This window comes from Sorex araneus, chromosome 4, assembly GCF_027595985.1.
Source record: "Sorex araneus isolate mSorAra2 chromosome 4, mSorAra2.pri, whole genome shotgun sequence".
NCBI classification, from domain to species: Eukaryota; Metazoa; Chordata; class Mammalia; order Eulipotyphla; family Soricidae; genus Sorex; species Sorex araneus.
Genome location: NC_073305.1, coordinates 43,049,917 through 43,063,247, shown reverse-complemented (window position 1 = coordinate 43,063,247; position 13,331 = coordinate 43,049,917). Strand labels below are relative to the sequence as shown.

The 13,331-nt window shown below is 51.8% G+C and overlaps 1 protein-coding gene across 2 annotated transcripts in view; it reads left to right on the top strand.

Moving 5' to 3' along the window:
- Positions 1 to 13,331, top strand: part of FYCO1 (FYVE and coiled-coil domain autophagy adaptor 1) — a 70,548-nt gene that overhangs the window by 46,885 nt on the left and 10,332 nt on the right. For both annotated transcript variants that reach the window (XM_055136331.1, XM_055136332.1), the window contains exon 15: positions 9,628 to 9,723. In XM_055136331.1, coding sequence (XP_054992306.1) covers positions 9,628 to 9,723 — 96 coding nt within the window. The remainder of the gene's footprint in view (positions 1 to 9,627; positions 9,724 to 13,331) is intronic.

Sequence of the window (13,331 nt, the reverse complement as noted above, 5' to 3'; positions counted from 1 at the left end):
GTGCCGGCCTGAGCTCTGGCACCCCATCTTTCCTGGGGGCTCAGCACCCTCTCCTGAGCAGGACCTCACCTCCGGGGTGAGGCCACCCAGTGAGATGTGTCTGCTCCGAGACCAGCCTGTTGGCTCTCTGGAGTGTAAGGCCAGCCTGCAGACATCACTCCCACCGCTCTCACTGCCCTCGGGCTCCTTGGTCAAATGTCAATGTTAGATGTTACTGTTGCTCATGAGGACAAACATTCTTTCCCCCCATCGCTGTGGCTTTTTTTTGTTTTCCTGAAGAATAGGTCAAATCTCCCATTATTGGTTAAGTTGCCTATTCAATTAGTCCTGTTACCGTGGTGGCTGGATCTGTATGCTAGCATTACCTCTTTTCTCAAAGGATGACACCAATTCACTTGTTATCATTGGTAGACTTGGATAACTAATTTGATGGCACAGTTCTCTGCATAATGAGGCTTGCAGATTGACTTTAAAAAATCTAGAGGTGGGGCCTGAGCAATAGAACAGCAGGTAGGGCATTTGCCTTGCACATAGCTGACCCCAGCACCCTGTATGGTCCCTGGAGCCTGCCAGGGGTGATCCTTGAGTGCAGAGCCAGGAGTAAGCCTTGAGCACTGCTGGGTGTGACACACACACACACACACACACACACACACGCTAGATGCTCCCTTCCCAAGCTGTAAAACAATCCCTAACTTCTGTATCTTCCATAAAGTCTTGATTTCTGAAAATTGAAAATATATAAGCCTAGAAATAGTGTTGTTAATGGCAAAGAAAGAAATTATTACTCAGGCATAAAATAGAGTATTACTGTTAAGCTTAGAAAGTACTTTTAGGGGCTGGAGTGATAGCACAGCGGGTAGGGTGTTTGCCTTGCACTCAGCCAACCCGGGTTCAAATCCCAGCATCCCATATGGTCCCCTGAGCACCGCCAGGGGTGATTCCTGAGTGCATGAGCCAGGAGTGACCCCTGTGCATTGCTGGGTGTGACCCAAAAAGCAAAAAAGAAAGTACTTTTAATTGTGTAGGGAAATGTAGATCCACTTTGGTTCCTCAGAAGTGTTTGTACACACAGTAAGCACAGGGCGGGGTGTGAGCGCAAAGCAGGTCAGACGAGCAGCCTCACCTCCTTGGCTGGACGCTGCCCCTTGCTGGCCCCGCTGCCCTGCTACCCTGCTGGCCGTGGATCACTGACAGTCAACCCTGGGTCCCCTGAGCACCACTTGGGGGACTCCCCAAAATACGATACAAAATAAATACAGGTTACTCACCCATTCCCCCTTCATTTGAAAGTAAAACATTCCTCTTTGACACGATTGAGGGAATCTGGAAATGCTGTTATCACTCATGTTTTTGGAAAATTTTTAAGAATTCTAAGACCCCAGAAACAGACCATCTTACTTTTATAGCAAATAAGAACCTGTATGCAAATTCTATTCTATATGCAAATTATATTGGCTGTTACTAGCACAGTGAATTGAAGGCAATATGATCTATAGCTATTCATGTTTCTGAGCCTTCTGTGATCATGGTTCTTAATGTTTTTTTTTTATCACAAACCCCTTTGAGAATCTCAGGAGAGCCGTAGGCATTTTCCTCAGAAATGCAGAATAGCGGCCTATAGCTCTGTAGGTTCATGATCCGCTGAACCTTCTAGGACACGCTCCAGTGGAACCTTGTTTAAGAATTCCTAATGAGTTCTTAAGTCAAACTTGTATCAAGGGAAATAAGCCCCTTGCTCCTTAACATTTCTCCAAAGTGATACATTTACTTAAATTGAGAAAAGAAAGTAAGCAATAGTCTTGCCTAATAGCCTATCCTATGACATGCGAAAGAAATTAAAGACACGGAGAGGAAGGAGTGATTAGGAAGGGAACAAATGCAGCCGGTGACTAGACTCTCATTCTCCTTGGGGGAGCCTCACTGTCCCCCTACCAGCGCCACCACCATACCCAGGCTTACTATGTGCCCAGAGGCACGTAAGTCATCGGCACATATTAGTCATTGAACCCTCATGGCACTAAATGACAAGAAGTGGGTTTTGAACCATCAGGCATCAAAGCGTAGACTGCCCCTGTGGCATGCTGCAGGTATGAGTCAGAACCCCAACATCGCAGGGTCAGCCCCTGCCTTAGCTATCAAAGGAAGGCAGACGGCTTACCAGCAGAGATGCACTCTGTTTCAGACAGGAGCTTGCTCGCGCCGAGGTCTGCCTCTGCCCCTCCGTGACGTGGACCTTGTTTCTGATGAGTGTGTTTGAAGAGCTCCTGGCGGGTGAATATGAGCGCTAAGCTTATCCCATCATCAAAGGTTAGGAGTCACCTGACTCCTCCTCTATTTGGAGGGGCGGGGGCAGGCCAAAGACAGGGACTGGTGGCTCTGAATCTCCCCACAGCCCCCCTCCTCACTGAGGACTTTTCCCTTCCCCTGAACCTGGCTCAGGGGTCTGTACTGTACTACTGAAATAGCTGGCTCTGGCAGTCTACTGGACATGGTGGCATTGGTGTCTGACCTATATTTCGGTCACTAGTCATGGATTGTCTCTGGGGCAATCTGGGGCCTGATCAAGGCCGAGGGCATCTCTGGCCTGAGTTAGTGCATGTGGGTGGACAGTCCCAACATAGCTGGGACCCCAGCCCCCTCACAGCCATGTAAGGCAGGTCTGATCTTGACTTTAGGGAACGCTGAGAACCACTGCAGAGATAACAGCCCCACGTGGCTAATTGCCAGAGTCTCTGGGGTCTCTGGATCAGTGGATCACTGGATCAGTGGACCAATGGATCAGACGTTCTGTTGGAGAGCCTGCTGCAGGGCTGCCTCCTAAGCCGACCTGACTGCGGGCTCCTGCCAGCTGTGCTCGCCTGCCCCCTGGTCTCCGGGGCTCCTGGAGGCTGTGCTCACCTGCCCCCTGTACTCCCGGGTTCCTGTAGGTTGCACTCGTCTGCTGTGCTGCGGGTCCTCAAGGCTGCCCGCTCCACTCCTGGGATCTCCCCACAGGTTGAGCAGCTGTAAAAACATTACAGTTCTGTTCATAGTCAAACATGAGCCCTCAGAGCAGGCGTTCCTGGCAGATAGCGCCTCGGGAGGTGAGAATTCAGTGTCTGCATGAGTTACGTGCCCCGGTAGCTCTCCTCTGTGGAGAAGGATTCCAAGGACACTGTTTCTGCTTTCCTGGAAGCAGATTCTTTCTTGCGGAGTCACCAGGCCTTGCTTCTCTGAGGCTGTACTCCCATCCAGCCTGGTTCCTCCTCGGACTGATGTGCTCCCCCCATCACTCCCCAGTCCCCAAGCCTTCACCTGTGGCTCCTCCTTAGGGCTGGGTTTTAGGCATTGGGAACAGCTCCAAGATCTAGGGACTAAGACTCAGCTCTCCTAGGAGCCAGGATCCTGTCCTCGATGCTCCCAGATACCATCACATAATCCTAGTCACTGACAGAGTAGTAAGAGATGATCAAGATTAGCTCACTACGTGTCTGACTCCAAAGACAGGCTCGCTGTCCTGAGCTTTCTTAGTGTGGAGCTATCCCTGGGGCCTTGGGGGGAAAAATGTGACGACTTCTCATGGATTTTCAAGTCTTTTATCAGTAGCCTAGTTCAAACTGTTCACTGTGTACAACCAGTTACTGTGAAAAGCAGATGCCCAGAGGCTGTGCAGACAGATGGAAAGATAGCTAGAGGAAATTAGCCAATGAACAGACCCAACCGGATCCGAAGGCGAGAGGAGCCAATGCAACTTCCTTCCGAAAGATCTATCGGGGCAAGTCGGCTTCTTGAGAGTGAGCCGGGCTGGCACTGGGACATGTCAAATTGAGAAATGGGCTCTTCCCCGGATCTTACTTGCTTGGGACCTCTCCATGAGGTGGAACTTGGGTGGCCGACGCCTTGGCGGATCTGCTCGCTCAGCCTTGCTCCTCTCTCCTAGCGTGCTGTCCTGTAGCCTCCGGGGGGATTGGCAGGACAACTCCTGATGCCCCCGTGGCTCTGTGCACGCCTGTGCACGTCATGTGCGTAAGAGGAGGGGCAGTGCGTGTATTGGGAGACCACCACCGAGTTTGTCAAAATCGACCTGCAGTGGGCAGCCTGCGACTGAGTTGGAGGAGATGAGACACTCGTGATACGGGGGCCACTCTGGTACTCCGTCCACTGTACTGAGAGGAAAATGGGCCAGCTTGGGGGTCTCAGGTCCATCACTTTTTATTTGAAACAAACCCCTAAACCTCTCAAGGGCAAGGGTTTCCCCTTAGAAACCCAGTTTTGATTTTTTTTTTTTAATAGTGAATCACCGTGAGATACAGTTACAGACTTACAAACTTTTGTGTTTGCGTTCCAGTCATATAATGATCGAGTACTCATCCCTTCACCAGTGCCCATTCTCCACCACCAATGATCCCAGTATCCCTCCCACCACCTCCACCCCATCCCCCACCTTTCTACCCCGCCTCTGTGGCAGGGCATTGCCTTTTGTTCTCTCTCTCTCTCCTTTTGGGTGTTGTGGTTTGCAGTAGAGGCATTGAGTGGCCATTGTGTTCAATCTGTAGTCTACATTTGGCACGCATCTCCCAAGTGGGTCCTCCAAACACCCTTTACTTGGTGTTCCCTTCTCTATCTGAGCTGTCTTTTCCCCCAGCATGGGAGGCCGGCTTCCAAGACATGGGGCAAACCTCCTGGTCTTTATTTCTACTATTTTTGGGTGTTAGTCTCCTATTCTGTTACTTTATATTACACAAATGAATACAATCTTTCTATGTCTGTCTCTTTCTGACTCATTTCACTTAACATGATACTTTCCATGTTGATCCACCTATATGTAAATTTCATGACTTCATCTTTTCTAACAGCTGCGTCATATTCCGTTGTGTAGACGTACCAAAGTTTCTTTAACCAGTCATCTGTTTCGGGCACTCGGGTTTTTTCCAGATTCTGGCTATTGTAAATGGTGCAGCAATGAATACACAAGTGGTGCAGATGTCATTTCTACTATACTTTTTTGCCTCTCCGGGATATATTCCCAAAAGTGGTAGTGCTGGGTCGAATGGGAGCTCAGTTTCTAATTTTTTTTTTTTTTGTGCTTTTTGGGTCACACCCAGCGATGCACAGGGGTTACTCCTGGCTTTGCACTCAAGAATTACTCCTGGCAGTGCTTGGGGGACCATATGGGATGCCGGGGATCGAACCCGGGTCGGCCGCGTGCAAGGCAAACGTCCTACCCGCTGTGCTGTCGCTCCGGCCCCACAGTTTCTAATTTTTTGAGAATCGCCCATACTGGTTTCCAAAAGGGGAAACCCAGTTTTCTGAGTAAAGCTGACAGAAGGGTAAGAAGGCCAAGTCTGCTGCCGGCTGCGGTCATCTCAAAGGCATGCTATGGGCCTGCTCCGCCCGCCTGAGCCCTGACTGTCTCCAGCTGGAGTCCTCGCCAGAATGTCAGTTCTAGGGCCCAGGGAGGAGAGTCTCTGGTCAGTTCCAGAACCTGGTGCTGAGAAAAAGTCCAAGTGTAGGGGCATTGCGGGGGGGGGGGGGGGGCGGTGACAGGGGCTGCAGTGCATGATCCGGGAGGGCCTCAGAGAAGTGACATCACCAGACCGCAGCCAGGGTGCTGACTGAGGCGTGTTGGGAGGTGCCGGGGAGCCGGCCCCAGGAGGCGCTCGAAAGTTTGCCTGTTTCATAGTCAGACCACAGTTAGCGGACAACCAGAAGCCAAGATACCAGAATGTGTTTCTTCACTTACTTCTGGGTCAGAAGGAAGACAGTGGCCAAAAGCAAAAGCCTCCCACCAGAGAAAGAAGAAGAATGTCAAACCTACTAGGAATTGACATTAAGAGTGAAGTAAGCATTTGTGCGTGGGGCTGGAGAGCTCAGTGCGCCGACTGAGTGCTTTGCACGGAGGAGGCCTGGTTTCGGTCCCTTCCAGGAGTGGCCCCTGAGCGCTCAAAGCAAACCCAAGGAGGCCTCTCGGGTGATGCGCGGGCGTGCCCCATGTCCATGCTGCCTGTGAGCATCTTCCCACGTGGCACACAGAACCAAAGACCCCAGCGGTACGTTCCTGTTCGTGAAATTGAGCTGGAATGGTCACTCACACCAGTAGCTACCACATTAGGAGTCCAGCAGTATAGGCCACAGCCTTTCCCCGCGCACCGGGGCTGCTCTCAGTGGAGGCTGCCACGCGTTATCAGGGGAAACAGCCCAGTTTTGTGGGACTGAGGAGCAAATGAGCCCCCCAGAGACTCACCAGCGAAACTCTCACACCATGGGCCTTTCAAGGTCCCTTCCCCGGCCCGTCTGCCCGCCAGGCCATCTGCAGGACTGGCTTAAATGCAGACATTTCAGTTTATAAGAGGATTCCAGAGTGTTCTAGACTCCAGCTGCAAAGATCAAGCTAGAGGCATTCCCCCCACACACACACTCTCAGGCCCCCCTCTCCCCACATCTGTAGAGACCTGACCCCTGGGCCACACTGCCAGGTGCTTCCTCAACAAACCCTTTGTTTGCTGGTCACCCCCTTGATTTCTTTCTTGGTTATGGAATGGCCAGGTTCCTCAATTAGGTCCTTTGCATCTCTGTACCCTGAGGTGCCACTGATGTTTCTTGATAGGCTCTCTGGTATGTGCCCCGCACCTGCCCAGAGGTGCAAGATGAGCACCCCAGAAGATCCAGCAAGTGGCCAGACAGATGTGCATGCCTCAGACAAGACAGGTCCAGGGGCAGAAGCTCTCCAGGAAAGGGTGACATGTCATCAGCCCTCCAAGGTCCCCTCGCTAGCAGAAGGCTCCCACGGCCCAAGGAAGAGGAAGGTCACTTGTTGGCATTGTGTTTGCTTTTGAAGTTTTCTGAGACAGCAAGAAAGGAAATGGCTCTGGTCGGAGAAAGGGTGCCCTCTATCGGTCTTTCCCGGGTAGGAAATACTTTCCTTTAGACTGCCACTGCACAGAGACAGAGTCAAGAAGAGAGCGTCATAAAACACTGTGCGTATTTCTGTTCTACTTACTTTTGTGTTGATTATGAAAAAATTGATTCGCTGTCTACTCGGTGGGTTCATGATTCATGGTCTGTTAATGTCTTTGAAAAGCAAACTCTCAGGGCTGGAGAGATAGTACAGTGGGAAGTATATTTGCGCCAACCCAGAATTGGTGCCCGCCGTTTTGTATGGTCGGTCCCTCAAGCACCACCAGGAGTGATTCTGGAGTGCAGACCCAGGAATAAGTCCAAGGAAGGAAGGGAGTAAGGGAGGCAGGGCTTTTTTTTTTTTTTTGTAATTGAATCACTATGAGATTGTCCCTTACATAGCTGTTCATGGTTAGGTTACAGTCATGCAGTGTTTATTTCCCAATTTACAGTGTCCCCAATTTCTTTCCCATCAACCCCCATCCCATCTCCAGCCTGCCTCTGGCAAGCACCTCTCTCTCTCTTTCCCCCTTCCTCTCTCTCCCTTTCTCTCTCTCTCTGTCTCTCCCTCTCTCCCCCCCTCCTCTCTCTCTCTCTCTCTCACTTGTTCACTTGCTTGCTTGCTCGCTTACTCACTCTTGCTTTCTTGAAGGTCACCTCCAAAACTGCATCATCCCATGCAGAATCCCATTTGTGGATTATACTGAGACGAATAAGGAAGAGACAATTACTGATGCCCTTGTTCATGTGAAATAAGAACCACTAAAGCAAATGAACTGGCAAGAGTGTCTCTTATCCCAAGTATAGGAAAGTTGAACCCACCACATGTTCAGGGTTATTTCATTTTCTCATGATGCTGGCACTTTGGGAAAGAATGAAAGTAAATGAAAGCCAAGGCGGGCCTGAGTGATCTCGGGCCTGTATCCTCTGCCCGGGACCCTGTTTCCCTGGCTTTCTCGGCGGGGGTGGGGGATTGGACTGCATAGTCTCTTGAGCTGCTTTGCAGGCATTCTGTGATGACCTGCCCCGGGGGTGAGCCCTGGGGGGCCTAGCAGGAAGACTCCTGTGAAGGAGCGGCTGGGCTGGGGAGGGGCACAGGCTCTGCAGGGTGCTGTGAGCACAGTCCTGGGGTGCTGGGCGGAAGCCCCGCGCGGGCACCAGGGTGGTCTGCCTTTTCTGTGGGCTCTGTAAAAACTCTTCTAGGGACCCTTGGACACGAGCAATCTTTTGAGTCAGTGGAACCTAGTACCCCAAAGGACCTCTTCCCCCGCCCCCATCAAACAGTTCTCTGCAAATCAAACAGTGACTCCCCTCAGGACTGACTCTGCCTCCCCTGTCCTCTGGGTGAGTGCCAGCTCCAGGAGCACCCCTAGGGGAGTCTCACAGGCTCTGTCCCCAATGGGCAGCGTGCTCTGTGGGCAGGGGGGTAAGGGGAGCCTCCCATTGGGGATGTTAATGCAGGTCGGATTATCTAGGCAGTGCTGGCGGGTACCCGAGTCCGGCCCTGACCCCAGATTCCCACACCCTCAGCGCCCTCTGGGAGCCTTGGGCAGAGGAAGCAGCTGCAGGGACGGGCAGCAAACGGGCATGAGGCACAGGCTGCTGCGTGAAGCCATGCCCAGCCTCTCCGCGCAGCTGGCACTTCAGACCTCGCGGCAGAGATGGCTTCTGTGTCGGGAAAGCCCGTGAGCGGCCTCGGGCGCTGGTCAGACCCGCCTACCCACACTCCGAGGGGCTCCTCCACGCAGGGCCTCCCACCACGTGGAAGCTGTCCGCAGACCTCCTCTCGACCACGCCCACATTCCTTCTACTCCACTCCCCACATTTGCACACTAGCAACGCACACCCCGTGTATTAAAAGTCTTGCAAGTAGCCTTAAGTCTGTGGCCACAAGGCAGTAAGCCCAGCGAGGGCAGGGCCATGCGGGAACCCCAGGTGCCACATGGCTGTAGTCATGAGACCCACAGCAAAGTGTAGACTGTGTGTGAAGCGCTGGTCACAAGACGTCGCGCCACCCATCCTGGGGCTATAGTACGGGAGACCATCTAGCCCCCGAGGATCACACACAGCAGCAACGTGTGGATGCAACACGCCCCCCTGGGCAGCACAGTCCTCCCCCTTCCCCATCACCAGCTCCCAGAGTAGTGCTGTCACCACACACGGTGACACCAGTGCTGCCCCGATCCCCGCCAGCCCCCGGCAGAGTGGCGCCAGGACTGGCTTGATCCAGACTCACCAAATGCCTCCATAGGCACATGGAAGTCATAAGCTCAGGGGCCTCCGTAGGTGCCGTCCAGGCCCCTGCAAATCAGTGGGGTGCCCCTGGCCTCCGGCACCTGCCGTTGGTTGCCACGTCTCTCTGCTCCCCCGCCCGTACCTCTTCAAGCATGTGTCTTTCCTGCACCTCTGCCCACTGATGCCCGCACCTCCTCCCCACAGGAAGGTGCATGTTCCTACCCGCTTTCCAGGGCATAGACTGGCCAGGCAGAGACTCGCTTGCAAGCCGAGGTGAGGGGGGGTTCCCTGAGAGGCCAGAGCCTGGTGAGAAGGCGGGTGCTGTCAGTCCCCTTATTTCTGGCTGCACTCTCCCTGGAGCCCTGGATTTTGAGGGGGCGGGGGGTGGAGGTGACAAGCCCCCATGCCTTCCCCAGGTGTGGCTGTGGGTGTTGTGGGCGTGGCTGAGGCTGGCTGCAGGACTCTGCCCCACCCAAGAGCTCAGTGGCTGTTCTCTCGTCCGTGCCATTCCAGGGATACCACGTCCAACTCGCTGACGCCCGAGGATGCGGAAGACTTGCATCTGGGGCAGGATGCCGAAATCTGCCTGCTGCGCTCTGGAGAACTGATGTGAGTGACATACGCCACCTTGGGGGGAGGGCTGCAAGGGGCGGAAGTGCTCCCTGACCTGAGCCGGGGAGCACCCTGAGGCGCGCACTTGGCTCCCGGCTGACTTCTCCCCGTTTTCGGTGTCATTCATAAAGGGGTCAATGTTTCCTTTGTAGTCCACACTGGGTTGCTGTTTTTTTAACTAGTTTTCTTTGAGGCACCATGATTGACAGTACTGTCAATAGCAGGCTTCACGCATACATCAGGGGCCCCGGAGTATCTGCTGCCCTCCGTGTTTCCCACCCTCGCTCAGGATGAGGGAGCTTCCCACTGAAGACCAGTTCCCAGTTCCTGCTGCCTCTGCCGTTTGAGTTTCCTCCCTATGTTTGTTTGTTATTGAATCACCGTGAGATAGTTGCAGCAGTCACAAAGCTTTCACGTTTGAGTTTCAGTCATGCCATGATCAACACCCATCCCTCCACCAGTGCACATTCTCCACCACCGACATCCCCAGTATTCTAACCCTCCCCCTGACTCCATGGCCGAGAATTTCCCCAGTACTCTCTACTTTGGGGCATTGTGGTTTGCAATACAGATACTGAGAGGCTATCATGTTTGGTCCTTTATCTACTTTCAGCACACATCTCCCATCTCAAACGATCCCGTAAACCATCATTGACTTAGTGCTCCCTTCTCTATTCTAGCTGCCTTCTCCCCCAGCTCATGAGATAGGCTTCCAACTATGGGGCAGTATTCCTGGCCCTTGTGTCTACTGTTTTGGGGTATCAGTTTCATATTATGTTATTTTATAGAGCCTGGCAAGCTACCCGTGGCATATTCAATATTTCAAAAACAGTTAACAACAAGTCTCACAATGGAGACATTACTGGTGCCTGCTCAAGCAAATTGATGAGCAATGGGTGACAGTGCTACAGTGTAGTGCTAGTCCACAAATGAATGCAGTCATTGTGTGTCTGTCCCTCTCTCTGACTCATATTTCGGTCCTTAAAGTTAGTTTGTCCCAGGTCTGTCCTTTCCTTCTGATGAGCTTCACTCCCCTGCTGGGACTTCGATTTACTAGTGTGGTCACCAGTCAGCCGGCAGGCGCACGGCTCACTCAGCAGTGGCTTCTGCCGCCGGGGACTTCAGCGCCCGGCCAGTTAGTTCCCTGTCCACCTCTGCCAGAGAGGACAACTGAGGCCCACAGGCACCATGAGGAAGATGAGAACTGTCATGTCCCCCGCAAAGTGCTCCCCTTGGGCCCCCTTCCCTCGCTCCATCCCATGTGTTCTTTCTTTTCTTTGGGGGGCTGAGGAGAGTGGGGGTGGCCACACCTGCTTTGCTCGGGGCTTACTCCTGGCTCTGGTCTCAGGGTTCCCCCTGGGAGGCCTTGGGAGCCCCACTGTGGTGCTAAAGGTCGAGCCCGGGCCGGCTGTGTGCAAGGCAGGCGGCCTGCCCGCTGTACACTCTCGCCTGCCTCTTAGTTTCTACTTTTTAGCAGTCAATGGTAGTTGGTTTTATATTTTTATAATTGCTAATATTTTTTAGACTTCGGGGGGAAAAAGTAAATCCCACCCCCCTTTCTTTCACCCCTCCGTCCTTGCCCTGTTCTTTCTCCTCGGGTGAACTCAGTTCTGGTGTAAGTGTTCACTGGATTATTTTCATTTTGTTTTTCTCCTATGCATTGATTTTTATTTCCTTACATCACACACGCGAGTGAAATCATCCATACTTGTTGTATTTCTTTTGACTTATGTGTTGCAAAATGCCGAGTTCCTTCCATTTTACTGTGAATGGCAAATTTTCATGCTTTTTTTAAAAATCACTGAATAATACTCCATTGTGTGTATATCCATGTGTATGAGTATATGTGTCACACCTTATGTATCCAGTCATTTATGATATGGACAGACACTTTCATTATTTTCATATCAGCTCTTTTAAGTAATGCTGTCCTTTTTTTCCTTATTGTAAGAGTAGTTTTCTACATTATTGTACATTATTATTATTTCTCTTACAATAAGAGAAAATTCTACACTTTAATTAAAAAGGAAAATTCAGATAACAGACCATTTTGCTTTTTTTTTTTTCTTTTTGGGTCATGCCTGGGGTTACTCCTGGATCATGCACTCAGGAATTGCTCCTGGCGGTACTCGGGGGACCATATGGGATTCTGGGAATCAAACCCAGGTCAGCCGCGTGTAAGGCAAATGCTCTACCCGCTGTGCTATCGCTTTAGCCCCCAGACTACTTTGGTATAGAGATTTTTGGGCATATGTATATAATTTTTAAATATATAATTCAATTATCTATGCTATAGTTAGATAATATATATTTATACATATAATTTTAATGTGGGCTGGAGTGATAGCACAGTGGTAGGACATTCACCTTTCATGCAGCCAACCCATGTTTGATTCCTCCGCCCCTCTTGGAGAGCCCAGCAAGCTACCGAGAGTATCAAGCCCGCATGGCAGAGCCTGGCAAGCTACCCATGGCATATTGGATACGCCAAAAACAGTAACAATAAGTCTCACAATGAGAGACGTTACTGGTGCCCGCTTGAACAAATCGATGAGCAACGGGATGACAGTGACAGTGACAGTGAATTTTAATGTATATAAATACATTTTATTTCATAATGCACGCATTATTTTCCCATATCAGACTTTTCCTCTGCTCTTGTGCTCCATGACTCTATAATTGGACACAGGCAGCTGCTCAGCCTCAGGTTTTTTGTTTTTTTTTTTTCATGCCTTCTGCCTGTCAGAGATTGTTCTAGGTTCTTAGAGAACAGCAGTGAACAAAACACACTTTCTTGCCCCCATGAGTCTCTGTTCCAGCGACAGAGACTTATATATACAGCGGTTGATAGCCAGTAATCGTAGGTAAGTGGATTAATCATGCCCTGTGTTCCAAGGTGATGTTTGTTGTGGCATAGAGACAGGAGGAGAAGAAGAAAGGATTTGCAGTTTGGACGGGAGAGCCTGACCTGTGACCTCAGGCACCTCCCACGCAGTGGAGAGGGGCACCAACACCACAGAGTCTCTATGATCTATGTCAACACACAGCTAGGGAGGGCGCCCCGGGGCCGAGAGCACACCTGTAATGCTTCTCACAGCAGCCCTTTTCCACCCACCGAGGGCTGGAAGCCATGTCTCCGGGACCACCCTGCCACCCCTGCTTTAGAGAGTTGGGGCATTTGCATATGAGAACCTCAGATTTCAGCATGAAGAGGGACCCCCCCCCCCCCACACACACACACAAGTCTAGAGACTCCCAAGGAAAGGATGCTTCTTGCTGTGCTCCTTCAGTCAAGGGGGCAAGACAGGAAACTGACCAGGGGGCAGGCTGTGGGCAGCTCTGCAGACAGAAAGCTCAGTGACCACCTTTCCATGATGAGAGGCGTGGAGTGGATCTGGTGAGCCTCTCACTCCCTCCCCCCCCCCCCCGAGTTTACAGGGGCGACTCCAGCTTTGTGCCAGCAAGGACTGTTCACTGTCTGCTCTCTCTGCCCAGCACCTCCGGAGAACTATGGTGCGTGGCAAGTGCTCGGGAAGCATCCGTTGGTGTGAGCTGTGCTTCTCCCATCATCAAACTTCCCGGTCAAGCTCTGTCCTCTCGGGAGC